Source organism: Aedes aegypti, chromosome 2 (genome assembly GCF_002204515.2).
Source record: "Aedes aegypti strain LVP_AGWG chromosome 2, AaegL5.0 Primary Assembly, whole genome shotgun sequence".
NCBI classification, from domain to species: domain Eukaryota; kingdom Metazoa; phylum Arthropoda; class Insecta; order Diptera; family Culicidae; genus Aedes; species Aedes aegypti.
Genome location: NC_035108.1, coordinates 218,339,737 through 218,367,446, shown reverse-complemented (window position 1 = coordinate 218,367,446; position 27,710 = coordinate 218,339,737). Strand labels below are relative to the sequence as shown.

Sequence of the window (27,710 nt, the reverse complement as noted above, 5' to 3'; positions counted from 1 at the left end):
CTACTGAACAAATTTGCCGAAGACGCTATCTTTCTAAGTGGTCAGGTTCTTGAGATAACTACAAAACAAAAGTTTCATGCTCACTAGCGCCGCCTACCACTAGGCGAACTTGAATTAACTTGCTCGAACAACTATAGCCCTTGAGTTAATGAACAACTTGGTCGGGAACGCCATCTTTCTAAATGGACATGATCCTGAGATATCTGAAAAAAGAAAGTAAAAGTTTCATCATGCATATTAGTGCTACCTAGCGATCCAATTCCGAATTAAATGACGTACCATTACAATTTAGTTCGATGTCGATAGATACATATCTTTGTTGCAAAATGACAGCATATAAATCATAGCTGTTGTAGAAAGTACAAGATTCCTACGTGACTCTTTTTTGGTTTCCCCTTGATGCACTTCTTGGAGTTCTGGAGGAAATCCTTTAAGCATCCTTTGAGAAATCAAGTTTCTGAAGGTATCTCTGGAAGTATTTTTAAGATTAAACTTGACAAAATCACTGGAAGAATTCCTGAATCTTTCCCTTGAAGAATCTGTGAAAGGAATTCTAATGATCTTGATGATAATTCGGTTTTAGCTTTTAGCACTGCCAGCTAGCTTAAGCCATTGAAAACATTAATAGCGGCACAAGTCGACCGTTGTGACGGCCATCTTTGGACTCAGAGATCTATCAATTTAAAAAATTCTCCAAGATTTCACGCAGCAATTTCATGGTAATTTATTTAGAGATTTTTAGAAACTTCATCCAATAATTTCGCAAAATAATATTTCAGTAATATTTCCAGACATTCTTCCAGGAACATTCGTTCACAAGATACCCATCTGCCGTTGATTCCTATTGTAGGTATTCCTTCAATGATACACTTTGTCAGAATGCAACTTATGCTTATCGGTGATTCTAGTATGTTTTGGGTGTTCTAATATTCAAAACGAGTGTTACAATACTTACTCCATATTGAATGGTGTGTGTTCAGCAAGTTTTTTTTTCCAAATTGTTAACAGATGTTGGTTTACGATTTGTCATTTTACAGCATTTAAATCAATCTTCAAATTAACATCAGCCCAATGAACACATGGAAATTAAGTCGAATCCCTTTGCATACATTTATCCAATGCTTCTGCTTGTCGTTAATTGATGTAATTGTTGGTTCCCCATCCGAGGAATTCTAACTTGCTCCTAAAGGAGACTTTAATTTCAGTGCTTCATGGTTTCATTTTTTTTCACGAGAAAATGATATCTTGTTTCTATTGTATACTTTTGTTCTCTACGCAGTATTCAGTTCTGTATATGCAGATTAAAACTTGATAATTGTGTTAAAAGTTTTGAAATGTAAATGAAAAATCGTTCCTTTGGTATAAATTTCGTGAGTATATGTATAAGGTTACTGTAAAAGTTGTGCTCATTCGAAGACACGATGAGGGATAAAACGAAAGCGTACTTTCTATGCACGTTCCTAGAAAGTTTTTTTTTTACTTCCATAATTCAAATTCTGGTAGATATAGTTGCAGCAATGTCTGAGTGTAAACGTTGCGCGTTGTGATATTCAGCATTCTAACTAATACAGCAAATCCTGAACCAATTCTAAATACACGTTAGTTATTAGATAACATTTCAAATATGTATAATTAACTTCCATTTATTCACATCATTACTTTGTTGTATTTTAATAAAAATATTTTGATTACAATCAGTTCTTCAAAGAATTCTCACCCTGTCCATTCATATTTCATCAGTGATGTGTTTTTTCCTCTACTTCGACTAGCGATAAATAATAATTCAACAAATTATGTAACTGTAGGTACTGAAACAAAAAAAAAACTCCGAGCTCGCCTTCATTTTCCTCTCTTGCTGTTCTGGACGAAATACTATCAGGATATTACTATGCTGTTAACTCGAACAGATTGGAATAGTACCGCAATCTGAAAATTTACCTTACTTTTGTGGTTCTGATATGACCAACGCTTTTCCTTTAATTGAAAATTTCTCTATTTGGTATGATGATTCGTTTGCTTCATGCGCGTCGATTTTTAGTGAATTTTCGGCGCACTTCGGTCGTTTATCGTTCGATTGCGTTTTAGCGTTGCGCCACGCTTGATTTGATCCATTAGAGATTCGTGACATATCCGAGGGTCGGGCTGTAACATAATAGAACAGTTATTAGATGAATAATCAGAGTAGGTTTAACATTATTAATGAGTTAATTAATATTCAGATTTAGAGATGTGGAAAGCTGAACAAGTTTTTTTAATTGTTATTTTTGTAAATAATTCGGATTTGGCTGTTATTTCAATCAGGGTAATAAACACGTGTTTCATCTTATTGAGATTTGTGCTAACGTGAGAGCACAGACAAACATATGTAGCACTGACGAAATGTCCAACGACCGCACTTTGAACGATCATGTCAACTTTCCTATGTTTCATATCTCACAACCTGAGGCGCGCGCAACAGGTTCCTTGGTGTTTGACGTTTCACACTAGCGCCTTCTGCATGCATCGTACCGTTTTGATTCATATTACGGACACTTAAGGCCTTAGAAAAGTATAACTCAGCAGAACATACTAAATAAATCATTCTGTATGATTTCCCAATGTTATCGAGCGTCATAAACCCTTAACTTTCGAATGGTGGGCAAAGAATACGCTTTTGCAATTTGAATAATTTTAAATAAATCGAAATGTTTGGCCTTCTCATGATTCTTATTCCGGACGCTTCCTTACTTTTGCTTCATATTCCGGACACTTTGATTCGAATTCCGGACAGCTCAAGAAAATCATTAATAAAAAAGTCAAATCATCAGTTGAAGTCGTCAAGCCACTAAAGAGACGTCTAAGGCAGTTGTATATTATAATTTTGCATTGCATTGATGTTTATGGAAAAAGCTTATTGAAACGAGCACCGAAAGTGAGAACTTTTGAACAGCAAAAATTGAAACATTCCGAGTGAAATGTTTCCCTTACAAAGTAGAGTGTCCGGAGTTTGAAGCTGTCCGTAATATGATTCAAAACGATATTTTGTGCAATATAGACACCAGATGATGATTGTGTGAAGTGGTCGATCGATTTTAAAGAAAATTGTGCTAAGTGTTACGTCTGTTTGTCTGTAATACGAGACTTAATATTAGCACGCAAATCGATTATAACCAGATATGATTTTCACAAGATCCATTGATTTTTTTTTGCTTCGCGTACAACATTAATATGATTAAGGTAGATTTGTTCATCCTTCAGTTCAGTGTTACAATAGATGGCGATATATTGCTGTGTGCGTTTGAAACGCAAATATTAAATGCGGGAACACCAAACGCGCTAAGCTTTTTCACAAGGACGGCAAAGATTGGTTTTCTTTGCTAGGTTGGCGGTGATATCGATCATGGTTGCTAAATACAGTCACCCCACAGTTATGGATCAACTAAGGGTCATTTTTCAGAACAACATATGATCAAAAATCATGGTGACGCTGTACAAAACAAAATTACCTTCCTGGCACTGCAGAATATAGTTGTTTTTGGGAATACACCTCAAAATTCTCGATTATTTACGAAAAAAGTGTCGATTTTATAGAAATTTCAAACGATGTCCACCCCACAGATGTGGATCAGTGGGAGAGGAGGATCCCTATTATGGATCAAATCGACTCATATTATGGATCAGAACACTATAAAAGCAATTTATCTGCGAGGTAAACGAATGGTGTGTTAGTGAAAGCATACGTTCTGGCGTTTGTTTCGGAATCGTCTTATCTCTGATTCATAACTGTCGTATGGTTTTCAATGCCCCACAGTTATGAATCAACGCTTTTGGGAACACGGTTGACATTTTATTTCCTACTGACAGAAAAAATATGCTTAAGCGTGTTATTATTGATTGCGATGCTGTACACATTCGAGCTTCACATAGGTAAAATGTGTTCTGCATAATTGCGACTCTATTTGATGAGATATTCCTGTTTTAATCCAACTCTGATCCATATCTGTGTGCTATCCATAACTGTGGGGTGACTGTACCTTTGAAAAGTTTGTGTTACCGCGTTTGAAGCTCAGTTTGACATAATTTGCACCTCAAACGCAAACAGCAATGAACCTATGCACGAGTTCACTATTTGACGTTTGAGAGGTGCCGTGTTATTTATGTGGCCATGGCAACGCGTGAATTTTGCACCGCTTAAACGTCAAATTAGTGAACTCGTGCATGGACCGATAACACGGCACCGCTCAAAAGTTAAATAGTGAACTTGTGCATCGGTCCATTGGTCCATACTTTCGAGGTAGTGAATAGGCCAGGAGAAGTGGATGAACTTGTCATTCATTTTTCTGTCAAATCTCATACAAAATCTACTTTTTCTTTGACAGAAATTCACTCTAGGTGAACCACTTCCCCTGGCCTATGAATTCGTCTACCTTGGATCCTTGCTGACAGCTGACAATAGTGTACACGCTCGTTCAAATCTACTCAAAAGAGAGTAACTTTGACTCACTTTTGAAGTTTCAAGTTAGCTGTCAAAAGTGAGTAACCTTATTTTATCAAAGTGAGTAACTTTTTACTCAACCATGAAAGAAAACGACCTTACTCACTTTTGAGTAAACATAAACATATTTGACTCACTTTGTAAACGTCAAAGACTTGTGAAAATTTCGCGCGCTCGAACTGACAAATCCTCCGTTGTGGTGAAATTTCTTCCGTCGCCGTGATGTCGAACTGTTTTCAAAAACAGTCGAGATAAATGCCGAGCCGGCAGAGCGCTTCGGAAGTCCAACCGGCGAACTCCAGATTAGTGCTGCGAAGTCAATAATCCTCGGATTCGGATTGAAAATGACCAAGGTTTTGATCAAATAACCGCAAAAAAAAAATATAAACTGTAAGTTTTACCGTCCTTCTTTTTATTGGACCAATTATCAATTCTTTACAGTCTAACCGGGAAGGCTACTGGATCGGTCAAACTACATCCTCCATGACTTTCTTCGATGCCCCAGATATTTATAACATCCGGGGATCCATTCCAGAGCAGCGAAAATTTCAACACAAATATCACAATTTTTTTACTTGTTATCATGTATTATTATTATGTATTATGTATGAGATAATGAATAAATGTTATGTTCTTTGTACATTTCTTCTGATTTTATAAATAATATAATACATTTATTTCCAAAATTATTATTTCCTGAAGTGAGTGACATCTACTCACTTTCGCAAATTTCAGATTAAACGAAGTGAGTAAGTGTTACTCCCATATTGACATTTGACTATGTTACTCTAAAGTGAGTAACGATGGTGTTACTCACTTTTGAGCAGTTCCACTTTGTTCCGAAGTGAGTCGAAATCTACTCACTTTTGAGTAGATCTGAACGAGCGTGTAAGCCGAGAATTACGAAGGCGGACTCGAGAAAGATTCATCCTTCACAAAAAGCATCACGTGCAAAACGCTAAAAAGACCAGAGATTCTCTATGGTCGTGTTGGAGGAGGACCGGCAAGCACTTGGAGTCTTCGAGCGACAAGTGCTCAGAAACATCTTTATAACGGTCTGTAGCGAAGAAGCATGAACCATGAGTTCGCTCAATTCTACGGTGAACCCAGTATACTGAACACGCTAACTTTAAAGTACCCATTAATGGGTACTTTCGTACCCATTTTCCACTTAAGTGGCTTAACTCATTTAATGGGTATATCGCGTTTACCCATTAAAGAGTATTCAACCGGAACTTCAAAAAATGGGTATTTTTTACTCCCCTCTTGCTGATCAGAAAGGGGTACAAAATACCCATCTTTTTGAAAAAAAAAAAAAAATGCTGCTGGTGTTTTCAGTATATCGAGTCAATAGCATGGATAATTACTAAGTTAAAACACTGAAATGAAGACTTCAACTAGTATATTTCAATTAATAAACAAACTACCATGGCATCTGGAAATAGTTGAGAAATTTTTTGCCCTCCTCCTGCGAGCAGTGCGCTTGTTCCAGACTCCGGGTTTTGCTGCATCTGGTAAAGTTCAAAGAAATAAATAACGTTTCAATCAATCCAATCACGCAGAACCAAAAAGCTACTTTAATGATTTACCTCCATGATTTGTTCAACGTTTCACTGTTGTAGAACACCTTTTAAGACGTAAAGTTTGATAAACTTCTTCAATTCAAAGCACTTAACAAATAAAAATGGTCGCTGATATTACCCATCGTTATTTGCGCTAAGCGATGTTCATTAAGAGTACGAAATACCCATTTATTGTTTTGGGAAATGTACCCTTCTTTTGACAGCTTCGTATCGGCAATAAAAAAAGAGTACATGGTACTCATTTAATGGGTACTTTCAAGTTAGCGTGAAAGTGGCTTACGTCGGAAGGATACGCTTGGCAGATAATTTTGGAAGATTGGCGAATAACTGCCCTGCGAAGGGCGCAGCAAGCAAAATGGATTGACCGGGTGTATCTAATTTTTATTCCATTAGAAATTCGCATGTAATTCATGCGTGTTTTTGATAGCAAGGTGAGTTAAGTGTTACCTGAGAGAGACTCGCGAAAAGGAAAAATATCAACGTAACATATGCAGCCCAGATTCCGCTGTCACGAAATGTCAAATGCAGCCCGCCGTTTTTATGGCTGAAAAAGTGAAAAGTATTGTATTCAAAATAAACTGCTGATAAATCTAAACACAAGATTAGTTATTTTTAATGTCTGCTACGTTTGCTGGCATGAAATTTTACTCAAAAGGCTATTTATGATTAGGTGTGATGCAAACGCAATCGTTTTTTGCTGAGAGGTTTATGTGAGGGTATGAACGGCTTGCGCATGGTTGGTACAAACATAAAGTGGAATAAGAAAAAAAAACTCAGCAATCATAGAAAAAAAAGACCGTCTTCGCGAGTCTCGTCTCAGAGTGTTACTACTCATTAAATCAAGATTATTATAATAATTATTATTCCGGTGTTTTGTGTCCAAGAAAAGCAAATTACTTGCAAAATTGGTTTACAATTGCATGTAATGCATGTGAATGTGGAAATTTCGAATAGTGCAGCGGGTGAGAGCCACTCACCACCGATGGTCTACCGATGAAAGAGAGGATGCGCCACGGTAACTTTATCTCGTAAATTAAGTATTCTACTATCAGTGCATTAAACAGTGAAGCAAATTCAGATACTTTGCTGCGTATACCACACAGATGTGGGTGTAAAAGAAACATTCTATACCTAGAGAAACTTAAAAGTAGATGGAGTCTACTAATCCAGTGGATACGAGTAACTGACACTGAAGAAGACTGCAAGTTGTAGTCGAAATACGCGTATCTGTCAAAGATAAGCATTTAGGAGCGGAATTAAAAGGTACACGGTACTCCATCTACTTTTAAGTTTCTCTATTTGAGATTCTGCTCAGAGGATTCGAACATTCATTAAAGAATTCTATACCTACTTTGTCACGCCATGCATCTGATATCCAAACAACCAAAACAAACTCGTCAGCTGTCACTTGGTATTTCAAAATGGCGGAATGGGAAATCTGACACATTGGACTACCTCCCTTCTAGATACCTTGCATTGAATATCCTATGGACCAGTGCACGAGTTCACTATTTGACGTTTGAGCGGTGCCGTGTGATTTATGTGACCATGGCAACGAGTGAATACGGCACCGCTCAAACGTCAAATTAGTGAACTCGTGCATAAGTCCATTCGTTCGAATCCATGGCGCACTTGATTTGGTTGGGTAAACGAGAATGCTAGACGGTTTTCGATCGAAAGTGCATTCGAACGTAAACAAGAATAGGGGTGATCGTCATACCCACGTGACAGATAGTGTCGGCTTTTCAGCTTAGTGTTCTTATGAGCACTTCCACAGTTATTAAACGAGAGCTTTTTTTGCCAAAGTTGCTACTTTCGACGTTAAAAATACGATTAACAACGCCAGAGATTGACATACATCGCTGCAGAATACGGGATCCTCGAAAATGCCAAAGATTTTGTCATTGCGATAGCTGGCGAATCTTTGGAAGAGGTGAAGACGCTGATGACGGAATCTATTTACACAATGAAACGTGGATCGCTGGGGTCAAGCTTGAGTTAGTTCATCATAAACGGAGGTCATCAACTGTAAAGCGGTTTGAGGTCATGGCGTGATGGTCGACGACTGGTTGAACTACAACAGCCATGGCGACTATTGCTGCGAGAAGGCGGCGAAGGCAGCTGACACATGCCCAACATTCGACGACCAATATGAAGCTCAAGGAGCACAATCGACCATATCATTGCCCATGACGAGAGCTCATCGTCGAAGTAGGATAGAACAATTGCCTGAGACTATTTTGAATAGTACGTAGTGTAGTATCACCGACTGCAGATGTCAGAGTGAACAGGAAGCCAACCTTCATGCGGAATTTTCGGATCGAATTCTGCACTCTCTCTTGGAGCACGCGTAGCGACAACATCGGTTCAGGAGATATTCCCTCGTTGGGGAACTCTTCGCTGGAGTAGGCTTGCAATACCGTCGAGGATTAGACCGAGTAGCTAGAATCGTAACAAATCATGAGTTTTAGGTCGTCGGGACACCAGTGCAACCGAGAATCATGCTCCAACAGACCATCCAATCAGTGGACGGCCCTCGGCATCCAACTGGTCAACCTAGAGTGTTCGAGAAGCAGCGAATTGGCAGCAACTCGCAGTACTTTAACGTTCAAGAATCCGTCTTCGTAATCATCGTCATCATCAAAACTTCAACAGCAGTTTTTTGTTCAAACCTGAAATTTATGTAAACTTTCATGATTCTGCTTTTGAAAATTCTCAAATTTATGACGGATCCTATCCCCTTAAATCACAGAAGCGCCAAAAATATAGAACATGTTATCGCACCATACGTGAGGGGTACCGCCGCTAATGGGTACCACGAGTTGTCGTTGCAGATACGTCGTTGCAATGTTCAGGGTGGCCACCAATTTTCCCGCTTTTTTCCCGGTTTTCCCGATATATTTTACATAATTTTCCCGGTTTTTAATCCATTCTTTCCAACGACTTTAATTGACTTTTTCTATATCGAAAATCTTTTCTATAAAAAGCACCGCAACATTTTTTTTAAATCGGTTTAATTTTTTTAGTTGTTTTTCCATAGTTATTTGATTGTTTATCAATAGTTTCACTATTGGAGAAATATGTTGACTATTAGAGTGTTCTAATCTATATAGAATCTTATTCTGAAAACTATGGCTTAGTATAGTACCTGAATCGATTTGTCTCGCGTTCATCGAGAATCAATGGAGCTCTGGAGCTATCTATCATGGGAAAGATATGGTCAATTGTGCTAATAAAACAGATCCTACTCTTGACGCGACAGGAGTTTAATTTGAATGCCAACAATATGCCCTTTAAGCCAAACTTCGAAATTTCAAGTTCAAGTTTTAAGGTCTAGAGATCCTGACAACTGTTCGCGTTGAAAATTTGATGGGTTGGTTGGGTGATGATAAAACGATCAAAATTTCTAGCTCAAAGCTCTGTTTGCCTCTCTAGACTGATGCTCTTGAAATTTCGAGTTTTGGCTTTGGTTTATAATCATCTTAATGCTGAATTTGAGATAATTTGGCCAACAAAAGCCCTAGGTGCCTAAGTAAATCATCAAGATGCCCAAGTAGTTCTTTGCCGTAATTGAGATTATTTGAATTAGGGAGTTTTATGTATTTTGGACAGAGCGTTACGCGTATATAATTTGGTCACCTCCATTTGATTTTGCCGAAAATGGCCAAATTATATACGCGTAACGGTCTGTCCAAAATACTTTGATCACCCTATTAATCCTTTGAATTTTATTCCATAAAGCAAATAAGTTCAAGATATGAATTAAACAAGGCCACACACGTAGAAGCTAAGTAAGTGCTCACAACTTTAAAAACACCGAAAATTATCATTATTGACATCCACCCACCCTCTCGTAATGCCTTTTGTATGGATATTTTACAAATTTTATATGAACTGTGTTGCGTACGCAAGAAATATCATTCGAGCCAATTTGCGTACCCCCGACGTAGCCTACGCAAATCTGGCAACGTGCAATCGCCTCTCCACACATCATCCTGTGCGCAAAGCGAGGAGACCAGGAGGATGGAAAATTCCACGAAACTATGCGCAGAAAATCTACCTCCACCGAGATGCGTGGAGACTCTTTTGCAAAACAGGCTCCAGCACGCAACAAAAAGGACAAGCGAAGGAGAAACATCATCAGTATTTTTCAACGAGTGGAATGACCAACACCAAGAGAAGAAAGTGAATTAATGTCAAGTTAAAGTTTTGTTCAATACAGTAGTCAGAAAGTGATTGAAGTGTTTTTTCTTGGCTTAGCCAATTCACTTAGCCGAAACCCCCAAGGATTCTCCTCACGCTGAGTCCATACAGCAACTTGGGCACCACCGAAATTACAGTCCACGAGATCATCGCCCCGAACATTGGTCCTTCGAGCCGGATTGTGGTTCCCGATTGCTGTCCCGAAGGTGTGAGGAGAAATTGCCGACCAACCAGCAAGCAGTGCCGCTTGCATCGAAACGCCGATCAGTGAAGCAGAAAAGTGCGCGAAAGAAGCCGAGAATAATCGAGCTTCTCGGAAGACAGTGAGTGTAAAACCCTGAACGAAAATGCCGCTAGAACATTCTCCTGTGAAGGGGACGACCGATCCTGCCGACGTTGTGAATTTTCGTGTGCAACGACAGCAGCAAAGTGAGAGCGATTCCAACGAGCACCAGATGGAGATAGCTGCCGACAGTGAAATGATGGTGCGAATTAAAGCATTATCACGCCAACGACATCATGTGCTGAATAAAGTGTTCCACATCCAGGAATCATTAGATCGCCAACTCGGATTGCCAGAACTGGAAGGTTTGCTGTGCAATTTGCAGTCGGCGTACACGGAATTCTCTGGCTTCCACAGTCAGATAATAGCGATTATCCCGGACGACGCAATGGAACAAGAAGAAGGACGAACCTGACGTTTGCCGGAATGAAGAAGCGTATTATGGATCGACAAGCCAATCCTGCGCCGCAAGTGGTCATCCATCAGCAGCCGCTGAAAGCGCCAATTCCGACCTTCGATGGCGACTACGCGAACTGGCCAAAGTTCAAGGCTATGTTCCAAGAATTCATTTCGCTTTCTCGGGATTCGGATGCAGTGAAGCTGTACCACCTGGACAAGGCACTGGTAGGAGCAGCTGCTGGAGTACTCGACGCGAAGACGTTGAACGAAGGAGATTACGCCCACGCATGGCGAATCCTAACCGACCGCTACGAGAATCAACGAATGATAGTGGAGACTCACATCCGTGGGCTCTTATCGCTGAAGAAGATGGCATCGCGATCCAGCAAGCAGCTTCAACAACTGGTCGACGAATGTACGAAGCACGTAGAGAGTTTGGAATACCAAAACCAGCCACTAACAGGAGTGTCCGAGCTGGTGGTGGTGTACCTACTCTCAGCCGCCCTTGACGATTCAACGAGGTTGCAATGGGAGCAATCTCTTGCGACGACGACCGATCTGCCGAAATACAAGGAAACGGTAGACTTCCTCAAATCCCAGTGCAAGGTGCTGGAAAGTCGCCCGTTCAATGACGACAACCAATATGAACGCCAACACGAAACCGCCTACGCCGAAGCCGAAGCAAGTCAACCAGCAAGCGCATGCAGCAGCAACATCGAGCCAGGAAACGACGGACAGGTGCGACTTTTGCAGTGGTTCTCACTTGAACTTCCAATGCAACAAGTTGAACGCACTGTCCGCCAATGAAAGAATGGAGAAGGTAAAGGCAGCTGGTGTTTGCTTCAATTGCCTACGGAAGGGGCATCGATCGAAGGATTGTCCGTCGTCGAAAACCAGTCGGAAGTGTCAGCGACGTCACCACACTCAACTTCATGACGACAGCCCCAACATGACGACGAAGTCCAACCTGAATGCAATTTCAACAATTCTCGACGAGCCGAAGCAGGCTAGTGCACCTGTTCCATCCGCATCGAATCCGATTCAAAAAAGCGAGCAATCCTTGTCCACCAGTTGCTCGTGTCAGGGAATGCAGTCACCGAAGACAGTGTTGTTGCTCACCGCAGTCATCTTGGTGAGTGACGAAAACGGACAACAGCAGAAGTGCCGCGTTCTCCTGGACAGTGGCTCCCAGGTGAATTTCATCAGCGAGAAGATGGCCAATTCCCTTGGCATCCAAAGACAGCCCGCCGGTGTGCCGATAGCCGGCATCAACAACATCCGAACGACTGCTCGTGACAAGATAGAGGTGAGTGTGCAGTCTCGTTGCAGCGATTTCCGCGCCAAGCTGGAATGCTTGGTAATACCAAAAGTTACTGGCACAATCCCGTGCAAGTCCATCGACACGTCAAGTTGGAACATTCCTGTTGGTATCCAACTAGCCGATCCGAAATTCTTCCGGGCCGATAGCATTGACATGCTGATCGGAGCAGAGCTGTTCTTCCGACTATTGAAACCAAGGCACATCATCATCGACGAACACCTGCCAGAGCTACGAGAGTCGCATTTTGGGTGGCTCATAGCAGGTGCTATTCCAACCGATGCGTCATTGGAGGACATCCGCTATTCGCAAGTGGCATCGATTGAAGATATCGCCGATTCGATCCACAAATTTTGGGAAGTGGAAGAAGTACCGAACGCCATAGCGATGTCATCCGAAGAGCAACAGTGTGAGCAACATTTCATGTCTACGTACAACCGAGAACCTAATGGCAGGTTCACAGTCCGACTACCGATGAAGAACAACGTTGGTGAATTGGACAGCTGTCGTTCTTTGGCATTAAAGCGTTTTTACATGCTGGAGAACAGGCTGCAACGAAATCCCGACCTGAAGACGCAGTACGTCAACTTCATCCAGGAATATCAACATCTCGGTCACTGCCGGGAGGTTGACGAAACCAACGACGATGTCGGTAGGAAGACATACTATTTGCCACACCACGCAGTTCTCCGCCCTAGCAGCTCCACGACGAAGTGTAGGGTGGTATTTGATGCGAGTGCCAAATCAGCCGAAGACCACTTATCCCTCAACGAAGTTTTGCTGGTGGGACCGGTGGTGCAGAGCGAACTTTACGATATTCTGCTACGAGCTCGGATGCGCAGGTACGTTTTTTCGGCCGATATTTCAAAAATGTACCGGCAAATCCGAATGCATCACGACGACTCCAGATTCCTGCGAATTTTCTGGAGAGACGACCCGACAAAGCCACTGAGAGTTCTGGAATTGACTACGGTCACTTACGGAACTGCATCTGCACCTTTCCAAGCAACGAGGTGCTTGAATCAACTCGCCGAAGACGAACGTCAAGATTTTCCCATGGCTGCAGAGATTGTAATGAACGATTGTTATGTTGACGACATCCTGTCGGGTACAGACACGCTGGAGGAAGCCATCGATGCGCAGCGCCAGCTGAAAGGCATGCTGGCGAAAGGTGGGTTTCCAATCCACAAATGGTGCTCCAATTCACCGGAGCTTCTTGACCGCATTCCTGAAGCCGAACGGGAACAAACGAAGAACATCGAAAACAACGACATCAACCAGGTAATCAAAATTCTTGGCTTACTATGGAATCCATCGACAGATGAATTGCTACCAGCTGGAATCCCAAGTTCCAATGACGATAGCAGTCAACGACGCAGAACAACGAAACGAATCATCTACTCCGAAGTAGCGAAACTTTTCGACCCACTTGGACTGTTTGCACCTACCATCGTTCTCGCTAAATTGCTTGTGCAACAACTTTGGCGAACACAGAAAGGGTGGGATGATCCACTCGATGACGACACCGAACAACAGTGGATCAGACTGAAGCAGTCGCTACCGTTGCTGAAAGATTTCCCGATACCACGTCAAGTCACCGTCAACGAAGCTGTTAGGTTCGAGCTGCACGGTTTTGCTGATGCCTCCAATGTGGCATTTGGAGCATGCATCTACATTCGCAGCATCCAGTCCGACGGTTCTGCCATATCGCGTTTGCTAACCAGCAAATCCAAGGTGGCACCATTGCGCGACGTATCCATCCCACGCAAGGAACTGTGCGCCGCCCTCTTGCTAGCTCGCTTGTTAGAAAGAGTCCTGGTTGCCATCCCGACTAAATTCCATCGAGTGATTTTATGGTCCGACAGCGAAATAGTTTTGGCTTGGCTAAAAAAGCATCCCGGCCAACTGGAAGTGTTTGTCCGCAATCGCGTCGCCGAGATTCAACGTCTCACCGAAGGACTTACGTGGAATTATATCCGATCATTATCCAATCCTGCGGATATTGTTTCAAGGGGAAAAACTTCCGTCGATTTGGTTACCAGTGGTCTATGGTGGGATGGTCCTCCATTCCTCAACGAGCCGGTTTTCAACATCGAGACACCTGAAGACATCCCCGACAGCGAATTGCCAGAATTGAAACCAGCAGCCATAATAACGATGGCTTCATTCGAGGAGCAGCATCCGGAACTTACGAAGTATAGTTCCTTTCGCAAGTTGCAACGAGTCATCGCTTGGGTTCTACGCTTCAAGAACAACACCCATAAGAAGACAACTCAGCGTATTCTGCAACGACACTTGACCGTCAGTGAGCTACGACAATCAATGGTAGTTATTTTGCGTGTTGTTCAACATGTGGAACTGAGCGACGAGATACACCGAATCGAAACCAACACCAGGTGCAAGCGTCTACAAGATCTGCATCCAATCTACGATAAAAATCTACTACGAGTTGGTGGAAGACTCACACAATCACGACTACCTGAAGTAGCGAAGCATCAAATCATCTTGCCAAACAAGAATACAGTAACAGAGTTGCTGGTACGAGCATTGCACGAGGAGCATTTGCATGTAGGACCAGCTGGATTGTTGTCTGCACTGAGGCAACGATTTTGGTTGTTGAATGCCCGATCGACAGTACGAAAGGTAATCCGATCGTGTGTGAAGTGCTTCCGAACGAATCCATCTGACGTTTCCCAGTTGATGAGAGAGCTACCGAAACAACGAGTGACTCCATCGCCGCCGTTCAGCGTTACTGGCGTTGATTACGCTGGCCCGATGCTGATAAAGCAAGGATCGTATCGACCGAAGGTGGTGAAAGCGTACATCGCAGTATTCGTTTGCATGTCCACTAAGGCTGTGCATCTTGAGTTGGTGTCAGATCTGACCACCGACGCTTTCATCGCAGCTTTGCAACGTTTTGTCAGCCGCCGTGGAATCGTATCGGAAATGCACTCCGATAATGCAACCAACTTCAGAGGTGCTCAACACGAACTACATCATCTCTACGAACTGTTTCAGAAGGAGCACGAAGTCAATCGCATCATCCGATATTGTCAATCCAAGGAAATGGAGTGGCAATTCATTCCGCCAGATGCACCGGAGTTCGGCGGTCTATGGGAGGCCGCCGTTAAAAGCACGAAAAATCACCTGAAACGAGTAATTGGAAACGTTAAGCTGACGTTTGAGGAAATGGTTACGGTGCTGTGTGAGATTGAAGCAATACTCAACTCACGCCCACTATTTACCGTTTACAACGACCCTGCAGATCCCGAGGTGATTACGCCATCGCATTTCTTGATTGGCCGTCCGATGACGGCAATTCCTGAGCCAACCTACACCGACGTGAAGATCAGCCGATTGACCCGTTGGCAGCACATGCAATTAATGCGTGAACATTTTTGGTGAGCCTGGTCCAGAGACTATCTGTCAAGTTTGCAGCCAAGGAAGAAAAACCGTATGGAGATCGCAAACGTGCGACCAGGTATGATTGTTCTTCTCCAAGACAAGAATCAACCACCACTGCATTGGAAGCTTGGCCGTGTAACTGCTGTGTATCCAGGACCAGATAACTTGGTACGAGCTGTGTATGTGTACAGCGAAGGAACAACATTTCGTCGTGCCATCACGAAGTTATCAATTTTGCCCATCGAAGATAATCACCCAACTAGATACAGCCAATAATTGAACCGATGGTCCACCGGGGGGTGTATGTTGCGTACGCAAGAAATATCATTCGAGCCAATTTGCGTACCCCCGACGTAGCCTACGCAAATCTGGCAACGTGCAATCGCCTCTCCACACATCATCCTGTGCGCAAAGCGAGGAGACCACAGGATGGAAAATTCCACGAAACTATGCGCAGAAAATCTACCTCCACCGAGATGCGTGGAGACTCGTTTGCAAAACAGGCTCCAGCACGCAACAAAAAGGACAAGCGAAGGAGAAACATCATCAGTATTTTTCAACGAGTGGAATGACCAACACCAAGAGAAGAAAGTGAATTAATGTCAAGTTAAAGTTTTGTTCAATACAGTAGTCAGAAAGTGATTGAAGTGTTTTTTCTTGGCTTAGCCAATTCACTTAGCCGAAACCCCCAAGGATTCTCCTCACGCTGAGTCCATACAGCAACTTGGGCACCACCGAAATTACAGTCCACGAGATCATCGCCCCGAACAAACTGTAATGGTTTGATCGTTATTAAGATCATAAATGAGTCAATATTTAAAACTTCGTCGATTAGATAACTAGGGACATATTAAAATCTTTCATAAACAAAGACTTGTTTTCAAGATTAGTTGTGGTATTCAGCAATTACAGAATAGTGCTACGCCAATACGCAATAAGTAATTAAACTTTGGTTCAAAACGTCTAGTAAAACAAGTTAGAGAAAAGTTTAAAAAAATATCAGCCCTGGTAGTTCGAGAACAAAAATCCAAAAAAAATATTTTGAAACATTGCTAAGAAAATAGTGAAACATTTCTAAGAAATATAGCGTAGCATAGTAGAAATTAAATCATTGATGTTTGAAAGATACTTGTTCAAAATTGCTGATGTCTTATGGCAATGTCATTAAACATAACTACTTTCTATAACTTACTTTGGAGGTTGGTTTGCAGATAACAGCTTGAAGATGTTCGTTCAACACGATTTTCCCGGTGATCTTCCCAAATTCCCGGTTTTTCCCGTCATTTTCCCGCTTTTCCCGGTTCGGTGGCCACCCTGAATGTTGTAGTGGTCAGCGTTTTGACGAAAATGTAGGCTTTAGCAGCGAACTAGCATTACCAATAAAGGCGAAGAGCACGAGATCAATGTTAAGGAGCAGTAGGGAGTGTAGGTATTTTAGGTACGCTTTTCGCGAGTCCCTCCCATAGCTTTTCTCGTATTAAAAAGGGACTTTTATACTGCGTTATAGTGTTATAGTGCTCGTAAGCGAATTTTAGACAGTGATTTGTCATCAAAATGGGTTCTACAACAATATTGGGCAAGAGCGCAATGTAGCGTGACAAAATTGATAACTATGGAACGAAATATTTTCGGCATCTGGTGTCCTCAGCAAAGTTTTCTTTATTACAACGAGGAGCATCTTTTAACAAAAACGAATAGTTCGAAAATCGAATGGTGCCATAGTCTAACTCTTTACTGTGACATTCTAGAGTCTTTAGCTCGTTCACAAAAGTCCTTCATTTTGATAGAACAAATAACTGTTAATGGACGTCAACTTACACAGCCCTTTTTGAGTCATTTCAAAAATAAAATAATGCTGACAAATTTAAAGTTTTATACCTAAATTGTTTTTGAAAATTTTACAAGAAGCATATATAGGACTTTTCATGTGACAGGTCCGTCTATGCATTTGTTTACATCAGTGGAGTACCGATGCTAACACGAGGCTGTCATTTCCATACAAGAACTGTCAAAGAGCTTCCCGGTCAGCTGATTGGAAACGTCTTGTGAATAGGCCTACACTCAAAATAATCCAAACGTCATTGTTACGTGAAAACATACGTGGTTTTTTCCATCGCACTTTTCACGTAGCTCTTACGTTAATCATAGGTAGCCCAGAATGAACGCATGAACTTTTGAAGATCGTCCATTCCACCGGCGCTACATGTAAGAGCTACGTGGATTTTCCGGTAGCCTTTACGAAGCGTTTTAATAGGATCTAGATGGTTTTGCATTAAATTAACTAGAATTAAGACCAACCTTATCTCTAATAGGCTTTGGAAGAAAACTAATTCCCAATTGGAAAATGTTAACAAAACTAAAAGATTGTGATATTTTTATATTCAATCTGAGCATTGTGAATCTTGTTTCCCAAATGTAGTGAGTTTGTTCTGTTTTGTTGCAGCCTTCGCGTGCTATAATTGATAGAGGTTATAAATCAGGTTTAAAGTATGAAGTAATGCAGGGGTTCTTCGGTATTCAAAGCATATTTACCTTAAAATCAATCTAACACAGGATTTAAAGTTCAGCAGCTTCTGAAGTTCTGCAAAAATCAAGCGGGCGCCATTTTAGGATTTGCGCACAACACCAAATATACGTACAATATGCAGATGTCAAAATGAACTTAGGCACCTACGTGAATTTCTGGACAAACATTTCAAAAGGGCACATCGACATTGGTAAACATTGGCTTTGCAAGCCGCTGTTGAGCCCAATTCAACTCGATCACGCTCACCAATACCACTATCAGGAAGAGCTAACACCAATCTTTCTGATAGTGGTGTTAGTTTGCGTGGGCGGGCTTAAAAGGGCTCAACAGCACCGTTTTTAGAAAAAGGCTCAAGACCTCTTGAGCCCTTTTCAAATGTTTGTCCAGATTTCACGTAAGTGCGATAGGTAACCTCAGTAACAACACTATCGATTCACTATTTGATGGTTATGAATGGCTTAGTAATCTTTATGTTAGTCAGGTGAAGTAGAGGCAACATGAATTTAGAATGATCTACGTGATTTTTCACGTAGCAATGATGTTTGGATTTTTTTTGAGTGTATTGTCATATTTTTCGACGGCGGAATACCATAAGGCAGAATGCCACACTGAGAAAAATCTACACGTCAAGGTCATGTGTTTTACTTACAGATTTGCGAAATAAGGAAAACCACATAATGGATTTCGTCATTGACTTCTCGGTATAATTTAATGTGTATCAACATTAGGTTTTCATGTGAAGCCAACATGAATGCCTAAAAGTGAAATGATGAAAACTGACTGATTTGCTTATTGCATTCGAAATGTAGTGACTTTAGATAGCCACGTGTGATAGAACATGAATGTCATGGAACTGAAAGAACAACTTTGGTAGAAGAACTCTTGCTCCCCAAAATATTTGATGCTTCTCTGCTTGTCTTTTTTTTTCAAACAAGTAAGCCAGCAACAAGCGGGGCGCCACAAATCCATAATTTGGAAAGCCAGGGATTAGCATACTCCATTTTATTCGAAACTAAAAACCAGGAAAATCTGTTAAAGGAATTCGATTTTTCTACCAAACCATAAATTGTTTTGTTATAGAAATGTTTTCTTATAGAAAGGTAGAATCCTTGTATATCGGTTAACTTCACTAATAAAAGAAAAGACAAATTCACTAATTTTCATCTAACACTTTCAGCTTCCAAATTTGCTTCTTCTCTTTGGAAGCATGATGATGACTGTCGTTCGACACGAGGTCCAACCAAACTACATAACAAACTAATTGCGCAAATCAATGAATCGAACAAGTAAATATAGACGTCTCAATTCAAATTGATGATGAGACAATTGATCGCGTGCACGAGATTAAATATCTTGGCGTGATTATTGATGGCAGATTAAAGTTCGACACTCACATCTACAATGTTATCAAGAAAATAGCCAAGAAGTATGGAATACTTTGCCGATGGGAAAACAATTTAACGATTGCAAATAAAGTACATTTGTACAAATCAATCATCCCTCCACATCTGTAGTTTTCCGCTTCCACAATATTTTTAGCGAATGAAACACAAATATCGAGAATACAGCACTGAACCAAGGAATCATATTAATATTATCTGAAAATATTTATAATTTTTTTCCATTTAGTTTTTCACATAACGCTCATCGGTTTATCACATAAACTATTCTGACTTGATTATGATTGAATTCATCTTACAAATCACATACATTTAAAATGAAAATTTTATTTGAATCATTGGATTTTGTCAATGACTCTTATGTGAAATTCAGATGGCATATATTGATTTTGTTAATTTATATGATAGCACAATTAATTGAAATGGGTAATATTTCTGGTTTTTAGTAAAATTGATAAAAAATATTATTTAAATTTAACTATATTTATTCAGCATGTTTTGTCTTCCAAAATAAAATATGATTAGGCGAATTTAAATTAGGGTTCATGAACAATGTTTGAAAGGGGTTCTATCCTTAAATTTGGGTATCGCTTCCTATACCATTCTGGGTGTTCCGGATTATCCACTTTTCGTTTTTTCATTTCTTCCATCGTCATGCAATCACCATGTCTCCCATCTGCAGTTGGATCGATGATATTTCCTGATCATTTGCTTGTTTTACGGTGTCAGAGCGTTGTGAATTTCATTTTCTGCTGCTTTCTGTAAGTTGAAATACAGACCAATGAATTCATATTTCATGGTTTTATTTATGAATCTTCGACTTACCTTTTAGTTCGCATTTCCGTAGAATATCCCATGGTGCAATCCCATGCACAATTTCAATCCGTTTTCACTTCATTTCATCTCCTGATAAATGGTCAGTCGAACTCGTTATCATGAAAACACTTCCAGTAAAACGATTATTTTTGCACATGCGCCAATCCCATAGTATAGTTATCGGATAACAAGTGACGTTTCTAATAATTTATATGATATTTCTTGGTTAAGTGAGCGTTTGCAAAATAAAGTAATGCGGCGTTTGATTTTGAGATGCAACAGATTCACTTCCTTATCTTTCTTATCAGATGCTCTTCAGTAATTATCGGTGAAGCAAAGAATTGTGTTCTTGACGATGGTGTTCATTTTTAAAGTAATTAACGGTTTATTTCCTCGATATTTGGGTAATCGAATTGAAAGAGGAAGTGACATTCGTAGATTTAATACTAGAAACGCGACTAAATTAAATGCACCACAGTTTTTGTACGGTGCTTCACAAAACTATTTTTAAAAGAATAAATGTTTTCAATTCGATGCCTATACCGTGAACGTACCATATTTGACGCGGGTCCAAACTTGACGCATTTTCTAATTAATGTTATCATAAATTAATTCTAGATCAGACTAGCACTCGAAAATGTATTGCTTAATCTTTATTTACATGTTATTGATGGATTCCAATCGAAAAAATTTTATATTTCATTGATAATAGTTACAAAATAAAATTTATTTGAAAATGCATCCGACAAGTGCGTCAATTTTTTCATTCCTTAGTGAATATGCTAACTATTGTTGATTAATTTTCGTGAAATTATTGTGCTGTTTTACACCAATATCATCAACAACAGTCAGTAATATTCTTTTATTCATGAATTGACGTCGAAAGTTTTCTACTTTTAAGCTTTAAGACATATTTTTGTATGAAAATCTTGTGCGTCAAGTTAGGCACACAATGTTCCTAATTATTTGCTATTTTGTTCAGCATGTTTTATTGAATCGAAAATAGGAAAATAAATATTTATGGGGCTTGCATTCAAAAAATCCGTCCGCAGAACAACCCAAGGCTTTATGTAATCACATGTAAAGGGTCATCCATAGATTACGTCACGTTTTTAGGAAGAGGAGGAGGTTCAGGGAAACGCAACAAAATATTCGCACTTTTCATAAAATAAATGAGGCCAAGGTTGAGAGGGGTTGAAAATTGTACAATTTATCGCGGTTTATGGATGTCCCCTAATGTTTCAAGGAAGCTTCAATAAATGCGTCAGGAGGTGAGGTGTAGGTTCAATGATTCGTTTCGTATAATTTATACAATAGGGGGTGTCCATGAGATACGTGTCACAAAAACATACTATTTTCTACAAAAACCCCGCCCATCCGCCCTACTTCACACTTTTTATATGGAGCCTTCAAAAAACTTGTATGATTCGTCACATCTTGCAGAGCACCTCCTTCCCCCTAATAACATGACGTACTTAATGTATGACCCATATATGGTTCTCGATCTATTTCGAGGCCCATACTGCCGTTGGTTCTACGCATATTTGTCCCGGGGTCCATAATGGTGACATAGAACATGGGACAAGTAGGCGTAGTTCACGTGTTATAAGTAACGAAGATTATCAAACGGTAATTTTTGGAACCGGTTGTTTTCGTTCTAGTTTTTGACCAATTTGTCCTTATTTTAGCAACTACCTTCCCCGTTCCAGCGCAACGTAGTTTTCAAACCTTTCCCTTGTTTGATATCACGACGAAATACATTAAACTAAACAATAATGCTTAACTATAGATTGAACTCAATCGCCGGTTTTATTTTCTACACTAACTAAACGCATAGCAAAAGTGACTACCGGATGAAGTCATTCAAAACTTTTTCCGAAGGTTCTAAATTGTATGTCCTCTCTAAAACGCTTTTTTCATTTAATTGAACTATCGAATACTGAAACTCTTGTATATTTTAAACTTTAGCAATTATTTGTAAGTGCGTCAAATAAGGAACATAGTGCGTCAAATTAGGCACATCGAAGAATTGATGCGTCAATTAAGGAATCTAATGTGTTCCACAAAAAGTCAATCAAACATGAAGAAAAAATCGTTTAATATTTTTTTACTGATTTTTGCCTAATTTTATAATAGTTGAGCTAGCATAGGTTCAAATTTCAACAAAATTGGATAGATTTAGACGATTTGACAAGAGTTTGAATTTAGAATTTTCTTAACCGCGTCAAATATGGTACGTCCACGGTACACATCAAACGTGCTGCAACTCTATCACAGTTTAAGAGATTATGTATTTCACACGTCAAAGATGCTTTCTGAACAGCTACATGTTTCTTGTACTTGACTAATATTGTTTCTTGACGAAGTTTTGACTAACGGATTATTTGTATTGACTATATCGTAATAAACAGAGGCGCGGCCACGTTTGAAACCATGGGTAGGACAAACTCTAGCAAATATTTTGATCGGTTTTGAGTTAAGTAAGTTCTGATGTTTCCAAGCGATCTAACGATATTTTCTGGTGATTTTCCGCTCAACAGAAAAATTACATATTTCTTAGAAGACTGGCTTGTTTTTTGACTTCCACACAATTCGTGTAGAATGAAAAAAAATTCAGCGATTCTTCAGAGACTTCAAAGTAGATTTTCTTAAAACTAGGTTTTTGTCACTGACACCCCTTTGATTCTAACCCTCTTATTTTCATACCAGTCGTTACCCTAAGATTACCGGGCTGGTGGCGACTGAGTGTTTTGAAAATAGGAAATTGAAGACCTAAGAGTCAGAAGATAAAAGATTAATTCTTCATAGCATCAGAGCAGACATATCTGTAAGCTCTAAGACTTTTTTTTAAGAATTCCACGTGACATTACAACAAGTATTACTGTATACGTGATTTTCTCTAGGAATTTCATCAGCTATTATGCAAGTGTTTGCTTTATGTTCAGATAGTTACTACGAAAACTTCCGGAGTATGGTATAGTACTAAATTCGGTTCATTTACTTATAGGTATTCCACTTAACAGCTTGAAGTTTTATTATTATTATTATCATTCCAAAGGAGTTTGTTTAGTGATAATTTTCCAAGGAATGTCTCCACGAATTTTCTTGGTAATTCCTCCAAGAATTTCGTTAAGGGTCCCTTCAACCACAATTTTCCACAAGAGAACCACAGAAATTGAACTACTCCAACGATTAATTCAGAAGATTTCTTCGAGAATTTTTCAAGAAATTCCCTCACATTCGTCGATTTCCCTGAGTCATCCTCCAGAATTCCTGGTTAAAATTTATTTTAAAATTCAAAGTCAATAATAACTTCTCCAGAAATTTCTAGGGTTTTTTTTTGTATTTGTCTTTTAGAATTTATATAAGATTTATACTAGGGATTTCTCTAAAGATATCTTCAACAATTGCTCGAAAGATTAATTCTAAGATTTCCACATAAATTCTTTCAGTTATTCTTTGAGATTTTCTCAAGTTAGTCTTGAACAACTTTTTTAAGGAATGTCTCCATGGAAATGCCAAGTAAATTTTTCTGAAAAATAAACCCATGAGGTATTTTTGATGAAAATTCTAGAGCTACGTCTGATAAAAATTGGGTAAGTTTTAAAGTCACCCTCCATGGACAAGGATCTCTGAAATATTTCCTGGACTCTTAAGAAATTTTTAGAAGATTTCCTACAAAAACTGCTACGATAATCGAGAAAAAATCAAACGTGTCTCGGTATAGTAGGGTAACCAATATATTTTGGACCTCTATATATTTTGGACCCCCTGGGCCATTTTCCTGCAAATTTTCCAGTTTAAATCGAAAGACCCATACAATCCGCATGCCATTTGGAAAGATAGGACTATTCCGAACTTGCATCAAGCGTTCGTGCATGGAAAATGTGTTTATGTTATCTGAAATAAATTTAATTTAATCGGTTCATCAACACGTTACAGACAGAAATTGAAGACGTCAGAAATTTTTCAAATGTAAACAAAAACTTTTTTCTAATTTCTGAACTAAAAGCGTAGAATTTCTTCGCTTTTCCATTGTCAATCGATTGATTAGACTATGGGCAAGCATATTATACAACCAGTGCCGTGGACTTTGTCGCCAAACGATAAAAATATGCCGGGGTCCAAAATATATACTTTGAGGGTCCAAAATGTATTGGTGTGTCCAAAATAATGAAAAACAATGCATCACAATTCAATTATTTTCGACGTCTTTTGGATCCTACATGACCGTATGGGCATTTTATCTCGTAGAGGAAGTTTTTCTCTACATTTTGGTATGTTCTTTGACTTGGTTACGCTGTGCAATTAATTAATTGGGACAAAAATGTAAAATCACTTCCTTAAAGGGTCCAAAATACGACCGTTACCCTATTCCGCAGAAATTTCTAAAGAGATTTCTCGAAAATCGTTGCTGAAGCATGAACTCGTGTAAAAATTTAAATGAACTTTTAAAGTTTGGCTGAGATTTTTTGTGAAACTTTTTAAGAAATATTTGGTTAAACTTCAGGAGTAATAAATGGATTTAAATGGTGGTAAAAATCCTAGAGTATTTTTTTTTCGAAGAACCCGTAATGAAATGTTGGCAGGAAACGTGGATTAATTCTTGAAAGAATTCACATGGACAGGTGGAGGAATTCTAGCAGGATTCCTCGAAGAAAACCTATTGTTTTCAAATACTCTGGAATAAACGTTTGTGGATTTCCTCAGGAGAAATTCTGCAGAAATCTTCGAAAGATCTCCTAGAGTAACAACTGGCGAACTCGGTCGAAGGATATGTGAAAAATATCTAGAGGAAATTTTAGGATAGATTTGAAAAAAAATCATAGTAATACCTGGAGAAATTACTGGAGGTAGTTGCTTTGGAGTTATAGAAGATTTCAGGAAGAAATTGGAGAAATTCTTCTAAGCATCCTTTGAATTCCTGTAGAAGACCCTGATTTTATTTGGAATATAAAATCACAATAATGATTCCTAAAGCTTCTTTTCGGGGAGTCTGAGACGAAATTCTTAAAGAATTTGCACCCGTTATATTCTCTTAGGATTTAGTTGGAGCCTTTACAATTTTGCATTATGATTCCATGCAAGCAAAATAAGGAAAAAAGATACTTTGAAGTTCATGTGAAATATATACTTTAGAAACCTTCCATTAACCCGTTAACGCCCAAGGTATCTCACAATTGGAATTCAGCTCCGTTTTTGTTATTCATAGTCGTATTCCCATAAATTAAACCTTATTTCACAAAAAAAATTCAAGTCTATGGTGGGGATCCAAAAAAATTCTTGGAAGTGTGTCGTCCATATCTAGCTATTCTATAAGTTTATTTTCGAGATTTATCAAATATATTTTCATGCAGTTCGACCCATTACAATGAAAACAAGTTGGAAAAAACTGCTGGTGAGGGGTAATTCATAAATTACGTCACGTACAGAAGAGGAAGGAGGGGGTTACAATGAAACGTGACTACCCGTATAAAAATTGGAATCCATACAAAAAGTGTGAAACAGAGGAAAATTGAGGAGGATGAATATGACAAAACATTGCGTGGCGTAATTTATGGACGTACCTTGATAAAGAAATTGCACCATAAAGAATAAAAATTTCAGAGGCGAAAGGTTCATGCCAGAACTAAATCATTTAGTGACTTCAATTCAATTTCTGCTCTACCACGTAAGAAAGATACAGACATACATACATTTCCATACATGTACATGTACAATTATGCACACTTAAACCATTTATACCAAATACAAAATAAAATCTTACATCAAATATTTTGATTTAGAAAAAAAAAACCTACAGATGTTTCAGAATAGTCTTTAAAATGATTATATAAAACTTGCCAGCTGATAATGGAACCAAAACTTTCAAAATATTTTTTTTCTGGGTCAAGTTATTAGTATACAATGTGACTCGGATCTGACAGTGATTGAAATATATATTTGGCAATATCAGAATTTCATTGGTGCTGATCAAAAGTTAGTTCTTCAGTCCAATGACAGTCAAATATTGGACTCCAACTATTACATGCTTTACAGATGTGAATACTTGAAGCCAACATTATTCGGCTATAACGTTGAAGTTACTGCATCACTGATGCATATATTCACATATTTACCGATAGAACCGAATCCACGCGGTCCAAGATTTTTGACACTAGAGCTGGCCAGAATACCTGGGGAGCATACTGAAGCGTGCCCGCTCAAATGTCACAGTTCTTGGGCTTAGTGAGTTCAGCAAGGAAGGCTCTTTACGGCTACCTCAACGCGTCGCTGGTTCTAAAAAGTAATCAACCATACAAAACTACGATCAAACAATGGTGCACTGCAGTAGCGCGTAGTAAATAACTGCTTGTAAACAATATCTTTCAAGCGCATTTATTACCTGTAATTTTGCGAAAAATAAATTTTACTTTTCCACGTTTAAGTCATTAAACTGGTTCTGGACTTAGGTTGGCGCCTATTCAATTTTACTCTCATTTGACAGCCGCCCTTCACCCTTGGAGATCTAAATGGTGTCAAGGTTCATCTAAAAACGTAAGGAGCATTGCATCCGAAATAAGCGATTGTTGCTCGGATCGATAGTAAGTATCCATTGTTTTGATCTAGGCTGACCAATTTCTTATTGGTTGTTTCCTTGATGTTTCGCACATAATAACAATACCCAGCCAATATGTTTTTTTTTGCGAAAATATCTTCTTCTATGTCGAAGATACCAATTTCGAGAGTTCGATTTTTTTCAGTCACATCGCTGGACTGATATAAAAAAATAAAATATTTGACCACTAGCGCCACCTTGTGAGTGTTTTCCGAACTAATATGGTTTTAGGCGAATAGGATTCATTTGATTGTTCAACATTGTCCATGACATAAACTTTGTATCTAATCACTTGACTGAGATATTAACAAATAAAATCTTTGCCCACTAGCGCCATCTTGTGAGTGTTATAAAGTTTTATGTGACTAAGTATCATTTAGTTGTTCAACATTGTCGAAGACAACAATTTTGTATCTCATAACAAAACTTAGATGCAAGCAAATACAATATTTGCCCACTAGCGCAATCCAGTGAATGTTTTCCGAACTAATAAGTTTTCGGGCGAATAGATCTCATTCAGTTGAACACATTTGTCGAAGACACCAATGTTGTATCTCGTCACTGAACTGAGATATAAACAATCAAAATGTTCGACCATTAGCGCCATCTTTTGAGTGTTTTCCGAACAAATAAGGTTTAAGGCGAATAGTTCTCATTTAGTTGATCAACTTTATCGAAGACACCATTTTTGTATCTCATAACTG

The 27,710-nt window shown here is 39.3% G+C and overlaps 1 protein-coding gene across 9 annotated transcripts in view; it reads right to left on the bottom strand.

Moving 5' to 3' along the window:
- Window positions 1-849: 849 nt before the first annotated feature.
- Window positions 850-27,710, bottom strand: part of LOC5575624 (putative uncharacterized protein DDB_G0277255) — a 221,699-nt gene continuing 194,838 nt past the window's right edge. For 8 of the 9 annotated variants that reach the window (XM_021844010.1, XM_021844008.1, XM_021844011.1 and 5 more), the window contains one exon: window positions 850-2,142. In XM_021844010.1, the coding sequence (XP_021699702.1) occupies window positions 2,035-2,142 (108 nt within the window). In that variant the 3' untranslated portion in view covers window positions 850-2,034. The remainder of the gene's footprint in view (window positions 2,143-27,710) is intronic. The other variant, XR_002500320.1, reaches the window with a different exon arrangement.